The sequence below is a fragment of the Xenia sp. Carnegie-2017 genome, unplaced genomic scaffold (assembly GCF_021976095.1).
Source record: "Xenia sp. Carnegie-2017 unplaced genomic scaffold, XeniaSp_v1 HiC_scaffold_14, whole genome shotgun sequence".
Lineage (NCBI taxonomy): Eukaryota > Metazoa > Cnidaria > Anthozoa > Malacalcyonacea > Xeniidae > Xenia > Xenia sp. Carnegie-2017.
Window position 1 is genome coordinate 2,443,759 of NW_025813447.1, and position 20,256 is coordinate 2,464,014.

General features: G+C 34.6%; 5 protein-coding genes across 5 annotated transcripts in view; all 5 read right to left on the bottom strand.

Moving 5' to 3' along the window:
• The window catches only part of LOC124434023 (protein MCM10 homolog), a 34,781-nt gene extending 32,612 nt beyond the window's left edge, over positions 1 to 2,169 (bottom strand). The window contains exons 1-3 of the mRNA XM_046983880.1: positions 2,007 to 2,169; positions 1,082 to 1,189; positions 430 to 597 (exon numbers count right to left, since the gene is read on the bottom strand). Coding sequence (XP_046839836.1) covers positions 430 to 597; positions 1,082 to 1,189; positions 2,007 to 2,013 — 283 coding nt within the window. The 5' untranslated portion in view covers positions 2,014 to 2,169. The remainder of the gene's footprint in view (positions 1 to 429; positions 598 to 1,081; positions 1,190 to 2,006) is intronic.
• A 1,045-nt stretch (positions 2,170 to 3,214) lies between these two features.
• On the bottom strand, positions 3,215 to 4,801 carry LOC124434205 (influenza virus NS1A-binding protein homolog B-like). The gene has a single exon (XM_046984086.1). The coding sequence runs from the start codon at positions 4,799 to 4,801 to the stop codon at positions 3,260 to 3,262; it is 1,542 nt and encodes a 513-aa protein (XP_046840042.1). The 3' UTR covers positions 3,215 to 3,259.
• Positions 4,802 to 6,444: 1,643 nt separating this feature from the next.
• On the bottom strand, positions 6,445 to 8,606 carry LOC124434240 (kelch-like protein 18). Its single transcript, XM_046984120.1, has one exon. The coding sequence runs from the start codon at positions 8,092 to 8,094 to the stop codon at positions 6,541 to 6,543; it is 1,554 nt and encodes a 517-aa protein (XP_046840076.1). The 5' UTR covers positions 8,095 to 8,606; the 3' UTR covers positions 6,445 to 6,540.
• A 5,057-nt stretch (positions 8,607 to 13,663) lies between these two features.
• Positions 13,664 to 19,824, bottom strand: LOC124433839. The gene is made up of 2 exons (XM_046983638.1): positions 18,811 to 19,824; positions 13,664 to 15,145 (listed from the first exon to the last, which is right to left on the bottom strand). The coding sequence occupies exons 1-2, from the start codon at positions 19,516 to 19,518 to the stop codon at positions 13,925 to 13,927; spliced, it is 1,929 nt and encodes a 642-aa protein (XP_046839594.1). The 5' UTR covers positions 19,519 to 19,824; the 3' UTR covers positions 13,664 to 13,924.
• On the bottom strand, positions 15,140 to 15,772 carry LOC124433842 (E3 ubiquitin-protein ligase PDZRN3-B-like). Its single transcript, XM_046983642.1, has one exon. The coding sequence runs from the start codon at positions 15,737 to 15,739 to the stop codon at positions 15,146 to 15,148; it is 594 nt and encodes a 197-aa protein (XP_046839598.1). The 5' UTR covers positions 15,740 to 15,772; the 3' UTR covers positions 15,140 to 15,145.
• Positions 19,825 to 20,256: the final 432 nt, after the last annotated feature.

Sequence of the window (20,256 nt, forward strand, 5' to 3'; positions counted from 1 at the left end):
AATCATGAGTGGCACATACTAAACTTTCAAATTAAAATTATTAAATCATTATTTGGTAACGGGGTGCAGAGTAACAATATAGAAGTATAAGTAACAATATAGAAGTATAGGTAACTATATAGAAGTATAGGTAACTATATAGAAGTATAGGTAACTATATAGAAGTATAGGTAACAATATAGAAGTATAGGTAAAAATATAGAAGTATAGGTAACTATATAGAAGTATAGGTAACAATATAGAAGTATAGGTAACAATACAGAAGTATAGGTAACAATATAGAAGTATAGGTAAAAATATAGAAGTATAGGTAACAATATAGAAGTATAGGTAGGTGACAATAGAGAAATACAGGTAACAACATTTAAGTTAAGGAAAAAGAATAGAAAAGTACATATATGTAAAAACTATCACAAATTGTATACTCACGGGAAATGTTTTCAGTTGGTAAAGCAACAGGAACATTTTCATCATGCTTTTCATCTGCACCTTTTTCAATGATAAACTTTTCATATTCAGCCATGTCAGGTAATTGATCAATGAATTCCTCATCACTGTCTTCATCCATGAGCTTTGCAAGCTGATGCAACTCATCATCTGTGAATGATATAATTGATAAAAAATCAACTCAAAACTTAAGTATCACCAGACATACAAATGTTGAAGGATACACAAATTAGATTTTCAATTCTGACACGGTTGTACACACAAGATAAACATGTGGCTTCAACAAGATTTGAAGATTTATAATACTGATAAGAATTGGTTGGAAGAATTGGTTACTAAGATAAATAAATCCCAAGTTCAAATTTCCTGTAACAATTTCAAATCTTGTTTCCCAAGCCACATGTTTGTCACATGTGTATATATAACCTTGTTAAAATTCATTGATGTCAGAAACTGATCTACAAGTACAAACATTCAAAGACATGTCGACTACTACGCTAATGTTGAAACTTTAAAATTTTAGATTTGGCCTAAAGCAAAGCTTTGTAACAAATTAGTAACACTTTTGTAACAAAATGTCTTTCAAAAATGTCTGTAGACTATTTTTGCTAGTTATTTTTGTTTGCACGCTCACCTTCATTTGGTACTCCTAGACGATCTTTGCCATTAACCAAATGTTCATCAATAAATTCATCATCACTATCTTCACACATGACATTTACAAGCTCTTCCAGTTCATTATCTTCAAAAAGAAATGTTCCAGTCGAATTATTCTACTTATAACAAGCTGCAAATACCACATGAGGTTTTATGCTAGACAATGTGATGCTGATTTTTATAAGACAGCCAAGACTACTTGAGATTTATATTCATATATCTGCTACAATTTCACTCTCATGGAGTCTTTCCTCATGCTCTTTAACTTTTGATGGGCTTTGTCAAAGACAAGGGCAGTACAGATGTGACTAGATTTTGGGAGAAAGTGGGGCATTTTAAATTTTTATAACAATTTTGGTAATTATAAGAGGGTGCAGCCTGTCGAATACTCATATTTATTTTCCCTAAACCTACATACGCTACTGCCAATAAGACAAGTGGAAAGCCAGTTTTCATGAATTTGTAGAAAACATGGAGCAGGTTCAGATACACACTTGTGAGTGTTAATTTTACAAAAACAATATCTTGAAATGAGTTCATAGTATTCTGGCCAGAGCACCAAAATTTTATTTCTCTGCACACATATTCCATAAGTCATATATTTTGGAGAAGAAATTTCAATTTGCTGTAGAATTTTTCATTATTATGCCATTTGATGTAAGCTCGGACAACACTACATATAACATTAATTTGGCACGTTTGGGTATAGATGTGTGACAGTCAGTGGACCGACAAAAAAATTGATGCAGTCTTATCCTTTAGAATCTTCGTCATAAGTTACAAATGTACAGTAATACGGCTAATACCGTGTTCGAATTTTGAAATATGATTTGAAATATATATGTACTATTTTATGTATTGTGAATGTCTACATTTAAATCTTGAAAGCGAAGTCACCTTACCTTCCATTGGTAACGAAGATGTTGAAAAATCTAAGAGGTCAAACTAAGCACAAAGAAAATATAAAATGTCTATTTTTTCAGCATTTTCATTTCACTTTGTGACTGAAATTTAGGAAATGAAAGAAGCCTCGACCTTTCTATTTTATTTTCCCGCGAACATTTTCATCGACTACATACACTGACCTATGTTTAACTGGAGCTTGTTAAACCCAGCATGCGTGAGTGGATACACCAGAAGAATGTCCCGTAACAATACGAGTTCATTTTCGAAACAAAAACAAATAAAGAAATAAACATTCCTTTTGTAATTGTTTTACGATCAGGAAGTCAATAAGCAATGAGTTGTGACCAAACTCCGGGCTGTTAAGGGTTAAAAAAGTGTTTCTGAAGTGACTTTTTCGTACTATTTATTATTGACTTGATTCAAGGTGAACTTGCTTTCAAAATATTTTTTTTCAAATGGATATAAATCTTTTGGGACCGATTGTATAGTCGGTAGAACTCAGAAGCTGTGATTTTTAGTACTTCTTGACTTCCTGTACATCTTTCTCGACATTTTTGCCGCCATGTTTGCTCTATCCGACGTCATAACGAGTATACTTTCTGAAAATGGCAAAGAAGTTAATACAAACATCGCAAAACTTTAGTGTTCGTAAGCACGTCAGATTGAGAAAACATGGTTCGCATATGAGGACAACCCTTGGAGTTGACATTTGGCGACATCCAATCAACGTTTAGTGGTCAAAAATATATCTTAGTGCTTGCAAAAGCTTCCTCAAGGCAAAAAAAAGATACGAAAATTTCACTTCATAAGCACTTTTACCACAGCTAAAGACGTGGATTATTTTTGGCATTTTTTCAACAAATGCATACCACTGTCATCTTTGATGTTTGATGATTATTGATAAAACTTATTAATAAACACCACTGATTTTCGTGACATTTGCGTGAAAAGAGGTTTAAGCTCATTATGCTTTGACCTTCTAACTTGACTTTTTCATTTGACTTTCGCTCTTGATTTTCATAATTGATCTTTATACCTCGCATTAGATTTTATCTAAAGTCTTTGCTCAATATTTGTGTTATTTTGTGAAAAATGATGCAAGAAAAGCAACGAAATAATTCCCTGTACGTCAATCACTATTACAATATTCAGACATAGGGTAATTAATTTACATTTAATGATTCAATAAACGTTCACAGTTGAATAAGTATTTGCAGTTCAAATGTTAAACTGTTTTAGAAATGACACCTTAATAAATCGGTGAAACAACAGCAACAGGATATTCTCGTTTCATTGACATGGAAGATAGTTCTCTCCAAACGTTTGCACTCATATCAAGACATTCAACAGAATCAAGAAATGATTCACCATCATGTCCACCAACCACTACTATAATATTTCCAAGGATAACTGCTGAACATCCACATCTCTTATGATTAAGTGAAGGAAGCATTTTAGTTTGTCCTGTTTTCACATTATACATCAAAACTTTATCTAGTCTTTCATCATTATCATTTAAACCCCCAATCAAAATTGCATTACCTTTATAGCTGACTATACCCATGGCACTTACAGCATATGGAAGTGGAGCCAAGGTTTTACATTCCTTATCACTGAGACTGTATGAGTGAACAGTGTTTTTGGAATTCTTACCTTGATCAGATGTTCCTCCACCAAAAACTAAAACCTTGTCGTCGATCACAAGTGAGCTATGGTAAAATCTCGGCTCTGGCATGTGTGTCATTAGATTTCTCGTGTATGGAGGATTTAGTTGAATACTGTAGATCGCATTAGACGCTAGAAAAGGGTTGTGACTTCTACTTCCACCAGTCATAATAATATAATCATTGCAATAAACAACACTGTGACCATAACACTGTATTGGCAACGTGACATCAGTCGTTTCCCATGATGTTGACTCATCCACATTTAAACTCTCGATATCTCTTAAGCATTTGCGCCCATTCCAACCACCGCTCACGAATATTTGTCGATCATGAACGAACGCAGCTCCTGCAAATCGTTTTTTCTTCATTTTTGCTTCTTCTTCCCAGCAATCCAAATACCAGTTAAAAGACTCAACAGAATTAAGATGAGTGGTGCCATCATAACCTCCACAAACAAAAATCTTTGTTTTTCCAGTAAGAAAATTGCATCTTTCCGACGTTTCTGTTGTAAGAAACATCATTTCATTACGACTCAACTTCACTTGTTCTTCAACATGCTTTACCCTGTCATCTTGACTCATTTGAAACATCTCCAATCGTTTCGTCAACTCGTCAATCTCGTGCCGCATGAAACATGGATGAGAACGCTTAAAGCTAAAGACTATAGTCTTTTTACATTGTCCACATTCGATGATACGAAACTCGCATCTGTTTTTTTCATGTTCTTCAATCTCTTTTCTTTTGACGATTTCGTTGCACCCTTCATTTCTACAAAGTGTAGGTGAATAACCACAGTTCTCCTCATGAAATTTGAGATTATGAAGCTTGATCACATCAGGACAACCACGATTAACATTCACACAGCGAATATCAAAGTCGTTCAACATTTCCCTAACGAACCGCGATATCCTCAATGTTTCCCTCGTGAGAAGACACCGGCATTGAGGACATCTTTTAGAAGCTAATAAATATCTTTCAATACAAGTATGACAGAAATAATGCTCGTTTGGACATTGAACAGGATCTTTAAAGACTTTAAGGCATATGGAACATACAAATCTTTGATGAATTTCATCAACGAATCGCCTCCGTTCGTATCCACCGTACGAGTGATCTGAAGCCATTGTCGAGTGAATTTACATTTCGTCTTCGTGTTTCTGTCGCACTTTATGAAGTTTCAGTTCCTTCTAGGACATCTTCCATCTTTAAACTGATTTTCGAACCAGTTTAAGGCCCGTTTCAAACGTCGAACTTCATATGTGTCGAATGCATTAAAGACAAAAGGTAATGAGAAGAAATCCCTCATTATCTTTTGTTTCAACGTTTGAAACCGGCCTAACTACAAGTGACTGTCCGTTGGCAATTTGGTAGTCTCCTTTGACTTGAAAGGATTTATCGTCATCAGTAGCGCAGTCAGGTATGAGCATTACATTATACAATTCTTTAGAAATCTATTGTTTTTACAGTCAATGAACACTAAAATATTTACAAAGCGGAAGAAAAACTAAGGCTAGTTAAGACACTGATCGTCATCGTTGTTACAGCATTGGTCAGAAAATTGTTGGTCAGTAATGACGTAAGATGTGATCAGTTTCCAATCACTGATGGATAAGCAGAAAATGGAGATTTTCCAAAAAGAAAGCTGCTGCTCTTTAGTTAAAATCAGAAATTTTCCAAAACCAAAATTCTATGGAAATTTTACTAAATTTATATTGACAAGTGGAAGGCAGAGACTGCCTTTTTTCCTTGTTAGCCCAGTGGTATAGCCAGCGTGCAAGTCATAGTCTTCTTATGTAAATTTAAAATCATTAAAATTATTTGTTTTCTCGAGAATCTATTGTTTTTACTGTTAGTGAAAACAAAAATAACTTGTTATGCGGGCTGGGAAAACACAGTCATAATATAGGAACATAAAATAGGTTAACTCCATGGTAATCTTTTGTGCCACGCATATCTTACTGCGCATGTGATTACCATAGTAGCAGCCATTGCAATTTTGACCAATAGGAACGCTGAGATATCTAATCGCAGCCAATGAGAAATGACAATATACAGCAGCAAATTGCACAGCAAAGACGACCAGCTGTTTGTTACATTATACTGCGCCTCAATCTTTAGCTCTTCTAGAGCTCAACAGAAACGTGGCCAGCCCGCTTACTTAGACCAGTTATGCTGAATTTTACGAGTTGAGTCACGACAAAAATAATAGTTTTAAAAATAAAATATGAATAAAGTTGTCCTTAAATTCATAAAGCACGACTAAAACTAAAAAACAATAAAACAACAACAGTAAAAAACAAAATATGCTGTGTGCAACAATCGATAAATCCCTGAGAAGAGTTTCCACTTTGATAGTCGAAACTCAGGAGGATGTATTTTGTCGAACATTGGTTTCAATGAAACTCTGTGCAATTTTTTTCACATCAAGGTGATCAACTTTTTTAAAGTAAATTTGCATTGGCTAAAATATATGATTTAGCTTCTTTTGTGCCATGCTTGACAGAAAATAGTTGTTTAAATTCGGGGCACAGAAAAAGTTCTTTCCACCATTGCTGAATACATGAGAACATCAGGATGCTTAAGTTAGCATTCTAGCACGATTTGAAAGCTTTCTAGTTTGAGTATTTTAATTATTAAAGCTCTTCCACTTTCGCATTACTTGTGCAGTTTTGGTAGGGCTTAAGCCCGACTCTCTCTCAGTTTCACAGCCACTTGTTTATGTTTGATGTTCGTGATAAGTAATGAAAAAATGATGCAGGTGAAGACGTAAAGAGGAGCAACATAGTACTTTATTTAATAAATATTTACAGATCAATAAATGTTTAAAGTTCAAATGTTAAACTGTTTTAGTTTTATTGAAAAATTAATAAATTGGAGAAACAACTGCGGCAGGACAACTTCGTTTGGTCAACATAGGAGGCAGTTCTCTCCAGACGTTTGTAGTCATATCAAGACATTCAACAGAATCGAGAAATGATTCATCGTCACACCCACCAACCACAACAATAACATTTCCAACGATGACTGCTGAACATGCACATCTTTTATGATTAAGTGAAGGAAGCATTTTAGTTTGTCCTGTTTTCACATCATACATCGAAACTTTATCCAATATTTCACCTTTATCATTTAAACCTCCAATCAAGACTGCATTACCTCTATAACTTACTATACCCATGTTACTCAAAGGATATGGAAGTGGAGCCAAGGTTTTACATTCCTTTTCACTAAGACTGAATGAATAAACAGTGTTTTTGATGTCCGTCACGAGACTTGATGTTCTCCCACCAATAACCAAAACCTCGTTGTCAATGATTAGTGTTCCATGGTTACATCTCGGTTCTGGCATGTGCACCAATAATTTTGTAGTATGTGGAGGATTTAGTTGAAGACTGTAGATCGCATCAGAAACATGGACAGGGTCGTAACTAACTACTCCACCACTCGTAATTGCACTGTTATCATGATAAACAATACTATGTCCTCGACATTGTATTTCCATGATAATATTACACATTTTCCATTCTGATTTTCCATCCACATTTAAACTTTCCATATTTGCTAAGAATCGCTCGCCATTCCAACCACCACTGACGAATATATCTCGACCATGAACAAATGCAGCTCCTGCAAATCGTTTTCCTTTCATTTTTGGTTCCTGTTGCCAGCAATTTAGATCCCAGTTGAAAGACTCGACAGTATCAAGATTGCTCTCACCATCAAAACCTCCACAAACAAAAATCTTTGTTTTTCCAGTAAGAAAATTGCACCTTTTAGACGTTTCTACAGCAAGAAATACCATTTCATTTCGAGTCAACTTCACTTGCATTTCGTTGTTTATGACATGATCTTTAGTGATGTTTAATTGATTTTGAATCATATTCAATTTTTTCGTCAACTCGTCAATTTCCTGCCGCATGAAACATGGATGTGAACGCATTGAATTGACGTCAAAAGTCATTTGGCACTTTTCACAGGTGATGACACGGAATTTGCATCGTTCTCTTTCATGTTCTTCAATCTCGTTTTTATTAAGGACTTCGTCACAACCTTCATTTCTACAAGGTGTAGGTGAATAACCACAGTTCTCCTCATGACGTTGGAGAAATTGAAGCTTCACCACTTCAGGACAACCACGGTTAGCATTCTTACAGCGAATATCAAGATCTTCTAACATTTCGGTGACAATTCTCGGTATATCTGTAAACGTCTCCGATACGAGATCACATTGACATTGAGGACATTTGTTAGAAGAAAGCAAACATCTTTCGATACAAGAACGACAGAAATAATGCTCGTATGGACATTGAACAGGATCTTTAAATATTTTAAAACATATAGGACATTCAAATCTTGAATGAACTTCATCAACAAATCTTTCCTGTTCATATCCACCATACGTGTGATCTGTAGCCATAGTTTCTTTGCTGACTGAGCTTACAATTTGCGAGACTGTCTTCAAGGATAATGTGTTTTGATCTACAACGGTGAATCGAGTAGTGAATCCCTAACAAATTGAAATCTTAGTTTTATTACTTACAATGGTTTTTTTCCTTTTAAAACGACTGATTTATGTTCCGTTCATGAAAGAAAATCAGTTCATCGATATAGATGCGCAATAAACCAACCCAAAATCATTACGTTGTTTTCAAGTTGATGTTTGGTGTAGTTCGACACATGAATAATCAAAGAAATATTTAGTAGAAGAAGTTATGCATAAAATTAAATTTTAATGACAAAAAATTGTTTGTTTGGAGTTAAATTTAGTCCTCAATAACATCTTATGACTCTCAAATTTGCACATATAAATTGAAAAGAATGAATCCATCTTTAACATAAAGTCACAAAATACATCATTAACTACGACACTTTTACAAATCAACGTATCCGCCCAATAATACGTAAGCAACTGAACAAATTCAACGATGAAGACCGATTCAAATGTTCTTTGTTCAGAGTATGGAGGCATTGTCAGGATATAGGGCAACTAAAACAGTTGAAGCTCCTTGTTGGTGGGATGCAGTGTCTAATATAAAATGTGTGAAATCAATCCCTACATATAATCTTTAACCATTATATCTTTGCCACAGCCATATAGGCCAAAGCGATGAGATTAAGAGTAAAGGTAAATGTTCGGGATCAATTGACGGATTTACCCTGTAGGCTTTTTGTTATTATTCAACATTCAGTTGAGTATCTTAGATGCGTAATGCTTCGTAGTACAAAATGTTTTTAAGTATGAATGTTCTATCAGTTTCACCAATGAAAGTTATGAAGCCGTTTTTACAATTAAAGAAGCGTTGCATGAATTCAGACACAATATGTTGAACTTGCTTTGTTTAGAGCCTTAGTCTTTGCGTTGAAAGACATGGTCGAAGCTATCAACGTATAAAAGATTCTGAAATCAATGCTAGGCGACTGTCTTATAACACCTAATTGTTCTGCAAAGATGAATTTTAGAAAAAATATCTATTTAAGAAATATATTGACATTGTTCAATGCTCGTAGTCAATTAATTTGTGTTGTTGGGGGTCCATTCAAATTAGATAAGACCCCAATCACGCAATACTTGTAGAGTTTGAAAACGATCGGTAACTCTTACGACTTGAGGTCATCATGCCCTTATACACAATGAACATTTCACCAAGTTAGTCTTTTGAATCATTTAACGTATTCAATATTTCATCGAAATAATAATGAACGTTTATTTAGAGACAACTATGAATAAAATGTCTTCTTTAATCATTACCGAGAATTCGCATTCAATGAAAAGCTTGATATAGATACCGGAGAGCGAACATCCGCTTTTCTTATCATCGCTGGATATTTTCAGACAAACATTGTTAGCGAGGAATTTATTCACATTCAGTATATAACCTCACATTCGTATACGCAAAGGATTGTGTTGCTTAGTTTTAAAGGAAGTGCCGTCTGAAAATGATAATCGATGAACATGATTCGATAGAGGCGGAGGATCATTACTCATATCATCCGTTGTAAACATTTAAAATATCTATCCAAAAGAAACTTTCTTTTCTCCTTTCGACCTGCCGACAAAGATATGTCTTTATTAGCAGCGCAACCCGCCTGACTGAATTAAGTCCTGCTGTCTTAAAATGAAACATCTCTGTTGTTCAGTTTTTTAGAAATCTCTTGTTGGTAAAATTAGTGAGCGCCAGCCATGACAAGGTGTAAAAATTATACCCTAAAGAAATGGAGTAATTCGCAACTTTATACTAGTGAGAATATTAGCTACACATTGATATAAAAAAATTAGAAATATAAAAGCTAGTTGTTGCCACACTGATTTTAATGTAGAGTTCTGTGATTGTAATTAATACCACAATTTGTGGGGGCGGGGACTAATTGTGCCGATAAAAATGCAAAGAACGATAATTGCCCAAAAGATATGTTGATGGATCAAGACTTTAGTTACTTGTCGAGCAAGTGTTTAATGACTTATGAGAATTGATTTTTTCCAAAAATTTAAACGTAAAATATTACTTTTTGCCAAATTTTAGACGAAATCCTTAAGAAAAATTTAGCAAGTAATAACATACAAAGTTATGCCACGCTCTTTTGTCGCGCAAATCAAACACTTTAACCTTCCTTTCGGGCAAATAAAATGCCACGACCTTTCATCGGCCAGGTTAAGCGTCATCCTCTTCAAAAATTGTCATTAATGTTTAGCGAGTCATGGTAACATCTCTGCTTTGACATGTGCATCAACAATTTCACCAGGTGTGGAAGATTTTGACGACGATTGTAGATATCAACATGCAAATGTAGATGCTACAGATCGTTTTTTATCATTTCCGGTTCTCTTTTCCAGGAATTTAAATGGCCAGTTAAAAGAATCGACAGAATTGAGACGAGCTTTTGCTATCATACCACACAAAAAGCTTTCATCTCCTTGAATTTGCTTCAAGTTTTCGCAATAGGCTTTGTCGTGAACAAAGTAAAACTTTCATAAAAGCGTAAATGATTAAAATAAATGTAAAAGCAATACTAACCACATGTTTAGCTTGACTTCACGTAATTCGTAATGCAGCATCTTATCAGCGATTGTCCTAGTGTAGCAGTTTATAAGCGATGCTATATCAGAAATCTCTCTCTCATTACCTGAGTAAATTAAAAGCACACTATGAAAGATTTTACTGATTGCCAAATTTCTAATTTCTTGGCTATTTATAAGCAATTGATACACAAATGTTTTCTGATGCTAAACGGTCGGCAATAACTAAGCAGTTTTAACCGATGGTTAAAGAAAATATAAGAAATGTGAAAGTCAACTGCAATTTGAAGGTAAGAAAATTGGACACTGTATTTTTCCAATTGTACATTTCAGAACTTTTTTGAAAGTGAAGAGTATGAAATTTAATATGAAGATTACAAGAGCATTCCCCACTTCACATACCATCATGAAGCACTGCACCAAGACACGTAACAACACGCTTTGCTAAGAAAGTTCAACATCAGGTTTGAAAAAAAAGAAGAAAAACTAAAGCAGTTTCTTAAACTTATTTTTTGATATGCATTGTTATTAATTCACAACCAAAAATTTCGTCGCAATCAATGAAAAATTGGCTTCGTTTAAAGCTTGCCCGAGTAATTGTTAAGAGTGTATGTTACCTATTCTTTAGGATTATTTTTTTAAAATTTAGTAAATGCAACAAGAATTCTTTAGAAAGTCAAATAACTTTCTAAGCCTGTCGAGCACAACTGATTGTATAAATGTGCAAACCCTAATTATAGTTTTAAACATCGTTCATAAAAACACTGACTATTTAGCAATTAGTGAGTTTCTAGAGAGTTGTATAGAAACATATGAGAAAGTTTGGGAAACAAACTGCACATTCAGTAGATATTTACTGATTGTATAAATTTTTGTGACGCCGATGTTTTTGATATGAAATGCTAATATATTGGTGAAACTGCAACAGGAGAATCTCGCTTAGTTTTCATGGAAGGTAGTTCTCTCCACATGTTTGCACCCATATCAAGACTTTCAACAGACTTAAGAAATAGTTTACCATCGTTCCTACCAACCACAACAATAACATCTCCAACAGTGACTGCTGAACACGAAGATCTTTTATGATTAAGTGAAGGAAGCATTTTAGTTTGTCCTGTTTTCACATCATACAACAAAACTTTATCTAGTCTTTCACCTTTATCATTTGAACCTCCAATCAAGATTGCACTGCCTTTATAACTGACTATACCCATGTTACTTACAGGATATGGAAGTGGAGCCACGGTTTTACATTCTTTTTTGCTGAGACTGAATGAGTAAACAGTGTTTTTTATATGCTTCATTGACTTGACGTTCTTCCACCAAAAATCAAAACTTCAGCATCGATCACAAGTGATCCATGGTAACATCTTGGCTCTGGCATTAGCTTTAACAATTTCGTCGTATATGGATGATTTAGTTGAGTAATGTAGATCTCATTAGACGCTTGGAAAGAGCCAAAACTACGTCCACCTGTCATAATCACACTATCTGTGTGATATACAATTCTGTGTCGGCGAAACTTTTTTGGCATCTTTGCATTAGCGATTTTCCATTGTGAAAAATCATCCACCTTTAATCTCTCGATAGTATCTAAGATTTGACGTCTGTTTTTACCACCACTAATGAATACCTCTTGACCATAAAGAAATGCAACTGCTGAAGATCGTTCTTCTTTCATGCTTGGTTCTGGTTGCCAACAATTTAAATCCCAGTTGAAAGACTCGACAGAGTTGAGTAGTGCCATCATGACCTCCACAAACAGTTCTGTCACAATTCTCAGTATATTTGTTAACGTCTCCGATGCGAAATCACATTAACATTAAATACATTTGTTACAAGGAAATAAGTATCTTTCGATAAAAGAACGAGAGAAATAATGCTAATTTGGACATTGAACAGGATCATTAAACTGTTTCAAACATATAGGACATTCAAATCTTTGATAAACTTCATCCATAAGAACTATCGTGCATTAATATAAATACGGTAAATTTGTAACAGAGTAAAAGGTCTTACAGTATTACTATGATTACGTTGTGTTTTGCAAATTACTTTCAACAATATTTTTGGCCAAATTCTAATTCTAAATATTATTTCATATTTTTGATATGCATGTAAAAATTCTTTACTTATATCCAAACAAACAAGTGTTCATGGTACTTTGGTAGTCAATTGAATCATGGTACTTTGGTGGTCAATTGAATCATGGTAGTTGGGAGGTCAATTGAATCATGGTAGTTGGGAGGTCAATTGAATCATGGTAGTTGGGAGGTCAATTGAATCATGGTACTTTGGTGGTCAATTGAATCATGGTAGTTGGAAGGTCAATTGACTCTCGCTGATTACCTTATTTGAATTAAAATTCGTGTGGAACTCATTTTCATAAAGGACATTTCTCTTTTCTCATTTTTACTATTGTTAAATAATTTTTTTTAACCTTATTGTCATTACATAGCCAATGTATAGCACAGAATTTGCGTAGACCTAAAGCAAGATTTTCACCGGCTGCTAGTGGCGCATTTTAATACACTTTTTCTTGTTGATTTGACCAACAAAAAATGTATGAATTAGAGAACAGCGACAAAAAATGTATTTGTTTCCGTTAAAACAGACGGCATAACTAACATAATGACTATTAAAATAATTGCAATGATTTATAATAGTATTTCGTGATACGTTGTGAAATTCAAAATTCTAAAGTTGGTGTAGGCTATTGCATTCTTTTAAGCATGGCAATAAAAACATCGTACCTGAGTTAGTTGCCCGTTCCCTCATCTTTGTTTTAAGTATACGTTTTGTAAGTTCTTTGTTTGTTTAGTTAATTCTTCTTTTTTGTTGTAACGCGTGAGAACTTGAAAAGCAATGAAAGAGTGAGTAGTGCAACCGACGTAACAGGAAAACTCGACTTATGTTTTGCAGTAATTTATTACCGTTAGAATAAATGGGGATGTAAATAATTAACTCTAACTTAGAGAGCGAAGAAATACTTCCGTGATTTATTGTACTTGTAGTTTTTAAAATACATAAAAGGTTAAAAACAAAGAGCGTTAGTGAACCAGCTGAGGAGCGGAATCCTTAACGGTTGGCAATAAAGTATATTAGCAGCCTAAAATCTTTTAGTGTAGAATATATATATTACGCAATATTATATTTTGTACTTTATTTATCTGCGAATTCTATTACAACCCGAATTTCAACACAAGTTAGGTAATGTTTTAGTGACAGAATATTAGTATATTGGTGAAACAACTGCAACAGGAGAGCTTCGTTTAGTCATCATAGGAGGTAGTTCTCTCCAGATGTTTGTACTCATATCAAGACATTCAACAGAATCAAGAGCTGACCTATCACTACCACCACCAAGCACAACAATAATATTTCCAATGATAACTGCGGAACACGCAAGCCTTTTATGATTAAGTGAAGGAAGCATTTTAGTTTTTCCTGTTTTCACATCATACATCAAAACTTTATCCAATATTTCACCTTCATCATTTTGACCTCCAATCAAGATGGCATTACCTTTATAACTGACTATAGCCATGTCGTTCACAGGATATGGAAGTGGAGCCAAGGTTTTACATTTTCTATCATTCATATTAAATGAAAAAACAGAGTTTTTTGTATGTCCAACGTAAAATGATGTTCTCCCACCAAAAACAAAAACCTCGTCGTCAATGATAAGGGAACCATGGTGATAAATCGGCTCTGGCATGTGCTTCAATAATTTTGTCTCGTGTGGAGGAAACAGTTGAAGACTGTAGATCCTATCAGAGAGTTGAAAAGGATTGTGACTGGTACGTCCACCAGTCATAATAATATAATCGTTGTATTGTACTATACTGTGTCCTAAACATTGAATTGGCATCACCAAATGAGACATTTTCCATTGTGATATTCCATCTACATTTAAACTCTCGATGTTTCCAAAGTATTGGTTTCCGTTGGAACCACCACTGACAAATATTTCTTCTCTGTGAACAAATGCAGCTGCTGCAGCTCGTTTTTCTTTCATTTCTGGTTCCTGTTGCCAACAATTTAAACGCCAGTTGTAAGACTCCACAGTATTAAACCGAGTATTCTCATTAAAACCTCCCAAAACAAAAATTTTAATTTTTCCTGCGAGAAAATTGCATCTTTCTGTTGCTTCTGATGCAAGAAACGCCATTTCATTACGACTTAATCTCACTTGCTCTTCAACATGAGTCGCCATTTCATTACGAGCCAACTTCACTTGCTCATTAACAACATTCGCCATTTTATTGCGAGACAATCTCACTTGCTCTTCAACATGATTCGCCATTTCAAAACGAGCCAGTTTCCCTTGCTCTTCTACGTGATTGATCATTTCATTACGAGTCAGCTTCACTTGCTCTTCAATATGAGTCACCATTTCATTGCGAGCCAACTTCACTTTTTCTTCAACATGAGTCGCCGTTTCAGTACGAGTCTAATTCACTCGCTCTTCAACATTCTTTACCCTGTCATCTTGACTCCTTTGAAACATCTCCAATCTTTTGGTTAACTCGTCAATTTCCTTCCTCATGAAACATGGATGAGAACGCCTATACTTAAATACGAGAATTATTTTGCATTCTTCACAATCGATGAGGCGGACCTCACATCGTTCTCTTTCATGTTCTTCAATCTCGTTTCTATTAACGACTTCGTCACAACCTTCATTTCTACAAGGTGTAGGTGAATAACCACAGTTCTCCTCATGACGTTGGAGAAATTGAAGCTTCACTATTTCCGAACAACCACGGTTAACATTCCTACAGCGAATATCAAGATCTTCCAACATTTCGGTGACGATTCTCGGTACATCCTGTAATGTCTCCGAAGTGATATGACAATTACATTGAGGACATTTATTAGACGTATGTAAACATCTTTCGATGCAAGAACGACAGAAATAATGCTGATTTGTACATTGAACAGGATCCTTAAATATTTTGAAACATATGGAACATTCGAATCTTCGATTTACTTCATTCACAAATCTCTCCTGTTCATATCCACCATATGAGTGAACTGTAGACATTGTTGAAGAGTGTCTTTTAGCTGACTGAGTTTACATTTTATTTCCGTCTTACTTTCGAACAATATAAAATTTTACTTCCTCTTTAGGTATATTTCATTTTTAAAAATCGTGAATTTCTTAACCAAGATGAATTCATGAGATGCTTATTTACTCAAAACAAATTTCGCTTTCAAAACGATAAATTCGTGTGACCTTTTGTCAAAGAAAGCAGATAAATAGATGATTTGTCGTATAACGAAAACAAAATTGTAGCCTTGTTTTGAAGGTGTGATTATCCGGTGGTTTGAGAGTAATAAGATGTATAGCACCCGAGATATTGATGCTCGAAATTTTAAAATCCTCCATATAAGGTTAAATATATGCATCATATGAGCACGCTGACTGGCGAGAAAGAAAGCTCTTAAGATGGCGATTCTTTTAGTCTTTACATAGTGAAATTGGGGTAAATTTTGAGCAACATACAACGAAATAAAACTTGTAAACAATTAAATGGACGCGTTATTTGTGTTTACGTAAATTCAGAGCTAAATATCTCGTGTAAAATGTAATCAAAACGAATGAAATTCACACTAATTGAAAGGTCAATCATCGAGCTATAATTTGGTGGCGAGTTTGTTATTTTACGTCGTGTATATCCGAAGTTATGAGACAAAAAAAATAAAAAAATACGTAGGTAATGCGTTACCTAAAATTGCGCTGACCGTCGCCAAAGAGTCAATCATTACCTAGAATATGTATTGAAGGAAGTAAAATGTTCAATAAATGTCGTATAGCGACGAATATCCTTTGATGACTTGGAGTCTGACTGAGATCTCGAGTCTCTAGTTGACTGGGACATATATATATATAAGTAATATTAAATGCAACATCTTTTTACTACAAAGATCTAAGTAGATAAAAAGCAATTTATAATAAAGATGACTGCCGCTAAGGTTGTCAAAATGTCAGTCAACACCAACAATCTTCCTCAGCACTCTAACTTGGACGTTCTACATCTACAAAGATGTAACGATAAACGCAGGTTCAACTATGACCATATGTGGCTGTTTTTCGATAAGCGTAGCTCACTCGATCTTAAGCGCACTCAAGAGTGGAAGGGAAAAGTACATTATGACATAGATTTGCGTAAACTTTTAGCACAAATACTTGTTTTATGCAATTTGAACTACATAACAAACCCCATCAATGTGAAACAGCATACAATGCGAAGAGTTTAGATAACACACGAACCACTTATAAATTAACCACATTGCAAATAAACAGTATGGTTTCATTATGGTTGCATCTCTAACCAATATACACAACACATTAGAATCAATAGATTTCTTATTATAATTACTCATTATTAAAACATTCGCAACATTTTTATTCGTGCAACCTTTCCTCAATAAATATCATTAAAAGCGACTTAAACTGAACAAGACTATCGTTTTGCTTTCTCTAAAGTCGATGACAAGAAGCTCAACATGCAAATAGTCTCATCAGGACAATAAATGTTTGCAAACGTATGTATCGATGCAAGATAAGACATAAATAATGCTCGTTTACAGTTTGAACTGGATTTCTAAAAACTTTCACACAAATGCAAAATTCAATCTTCAAAGAGCTTCATCAATAAATTGCTCCTGTTCTTATTCAACATGCTTACATGCATACGAATGATATTAAGCCAATGTTAAGGTTTTTCATTTACCAAGTTTAGATTTGCGTTTGTGCTTTTATAGTTTTGATATGAAGCAAGATAAATTTGTGACGGTAAAATACATATTATACTTAAAACAAAAGCAAAAAGCTTGGTTTAATTTATTTGTACAGTTGTGCAGTTGTAAAACATTTTGATACATACTATACAATGATGTACTTCAACATAAAGCTATTTAACAGTTACTTCTCGTGTTTTCTGAGAATCAGTGTTTATAGCTCAAAGATATTACAACATTAACGGCGTGCAACGCATCACCAACTTTACTTTGTCAAAGTACACTGTAATTGGACAGTCATTTAACATTATTTGACTATTATATAAAAGTGACAAAATATTAATATATTGGTGAAACAACAGCAACAGGGTAGTTTCGTTTGATTAACATAGGGGGTAGTTCTCTCCAGACGTTTGTACTCATATCAAGACATTCAACAGAATCAAGATCTGATTCACCATCAAAGCCACCAACCACAACAATAATATTTCCAATGATAACTGCTGAACATCCAGATCTTTTATGATTAAGTGAAGGAAGCATTATAGTTTGTCCTGTTTTCACATCATACATCAAAACTTTATCTAGTCTTTCACCTTTATCATTTAAACCTCCAATCAAGATAGCATAACCTTTATTACTTACAATACCCATTTCACCCACAGGAAACGGTAGTGGAGTCAGGGTTTTACATTCATTACTAGTAAGACTGTATGAGTAAACCGTATCTTTAAAATCCTTTGGTTCTTTTAATGTTCCCCCACCAAAAATCAAAACTTCGTCGTCAATGATAATCGAGCCATGAAAACACCGGGGCTCTGGCATCTGCGTCAAAACATTTGTCGTCGGTGGAGAATTCAGTAGAATATTGTAGACCTTATCAGACGTTCCAAAGGCCCAAATGATACGTCCACCAGTCATAATCACATTATCATCGTGATAGACCATACTGTGTCCGCGACACTCTACTGGCATCACCACATTAGACATTTTCCATTGAGAATCTTCATCGACAGTTAAACTCTCAACACTTTTCAAGGATTGATGCCTCACACCACCACATACAAATATTTCTCGACAATGAACAAATGCAGATGCTGCCGATCTTTTTTCAATAAGTTCCGGTTCCCGTTGCCAGCAACTTGAATTCCAGTTGAAAGATTCAACAGAATTATAATCATTTTCGTTTTCCGAGCCTCCACAAACAAAGATCTTTATTTTTCCTGTAAAAAAATTGCATCTATCTGTTGTTTCGACTGCAAGAAACATCATTTCATTGCGAGACAACTTCACTTGTTCTTTAACATTCGTTATTTCGTCACGAGCCAACTTCACTTGTACGTCAACATGACTCTCAATTCTATTACGAGCCAACTTCACTTGCTCTTCAACAAGATTCACCATTTCATTACGAGCCGACTCTGCTTGCTTTTCAACACAACTTGCCACTTCACTACGAGTCAACTTCACTTTTCCTTCAATATGATTCACCATTTCATTACGATTCAACTTCGCTTGCTCTGTAACATGTTTTTCCATTTCAGTACGAGTCAACTTCAGTTTCTCTTCAACTTGACTCGCCATTTCATTAAGATTCAACTTCCCTTGCTCTTCAACGTGATTCGCCATTTTATTGCGAGTTGACTTTACTTGCTCTTCAACATGATTCGTCATTGCATTACGAGTCAACTTCACTTTTTCTTCCACATGACTCGCCATTTCATTACGGGACAACTTTACTTGCTCTTCAACATGATTCGCCATTTCATCACGAGTCAACTTCACTTTTTCATCAACATCACTCGCCATTTCATTACGAGACAACTTTACTTGCGTTTGAACATGACTCTCCATTTTATTAACAGCCAACTTCACTTGCTCTTTCATAAGATCCGTCATTTTATCAAAATTCAACTTCATTTCCTCTTCAACATGATTTGCCATTTCCTCACGAATCATCTTTATTTGCTCATCAACATGATTTGCCATTTCATTACGAATCAACTTCACTAGCTCTTCAAAATGATTCGCCATTTCATTGCGAGTCAACTTCAATTGCTCATCAACATGACTCGCCATTTTATTGAAATCTTTTATGAAGTTTATCAATAACTTGCTCCAGCTTCGTATACAGCGTACGAGTGACCTGTAGTCATTGCTAAACACCTAATATCGTTGAATTGATTTGTGAAAATTTGCATTAATGAATGTGTTATCAAGACCAACGCAAAGTTCGTGCATTGTTGCAATGCAGCCTTTTCTAAATTTTCAAGAATGATCCCAGCAAGACAGATTATTTGATAAAGTTATAGTGTTATCGCTACACTATATGTTAAAGTTATCACACTTTTCATGGGGGCTATTTGATGAAAATGGTAGTTTTGATTTACGATTGTTTTATTCATTTATTATCATTTCATACAACCGACGTCGAATTGCTATTAAATCAGGTTTAAACTGTAATCTTTTGCAACCCCTTATTGCATGCATTACTTTGTCAAAATAATAACAGTTATATATATGTATTATGAATAAAATGTGTTTTTAATCATTACCGAGAATTCCCATATTTATAGGAATTCAAATATTGTAGGAATATCGTAAAGTTACGCTTGTCCTTTGATGTGTTGGAATCAAACTGGGGCACAGTCTAGTTTTGATACAGTTATGCATAATATCGCACAACAATATGTTAAAGTTATCACACTTTTTATGGGGCTGGTTGAAGAAAATGGTAGCTTTGATTTACGATTGTTTTATTTTTTTATTATCATTTCATACAACCGACGTCGAATTGTTATTAAATCAGGTTTAAAC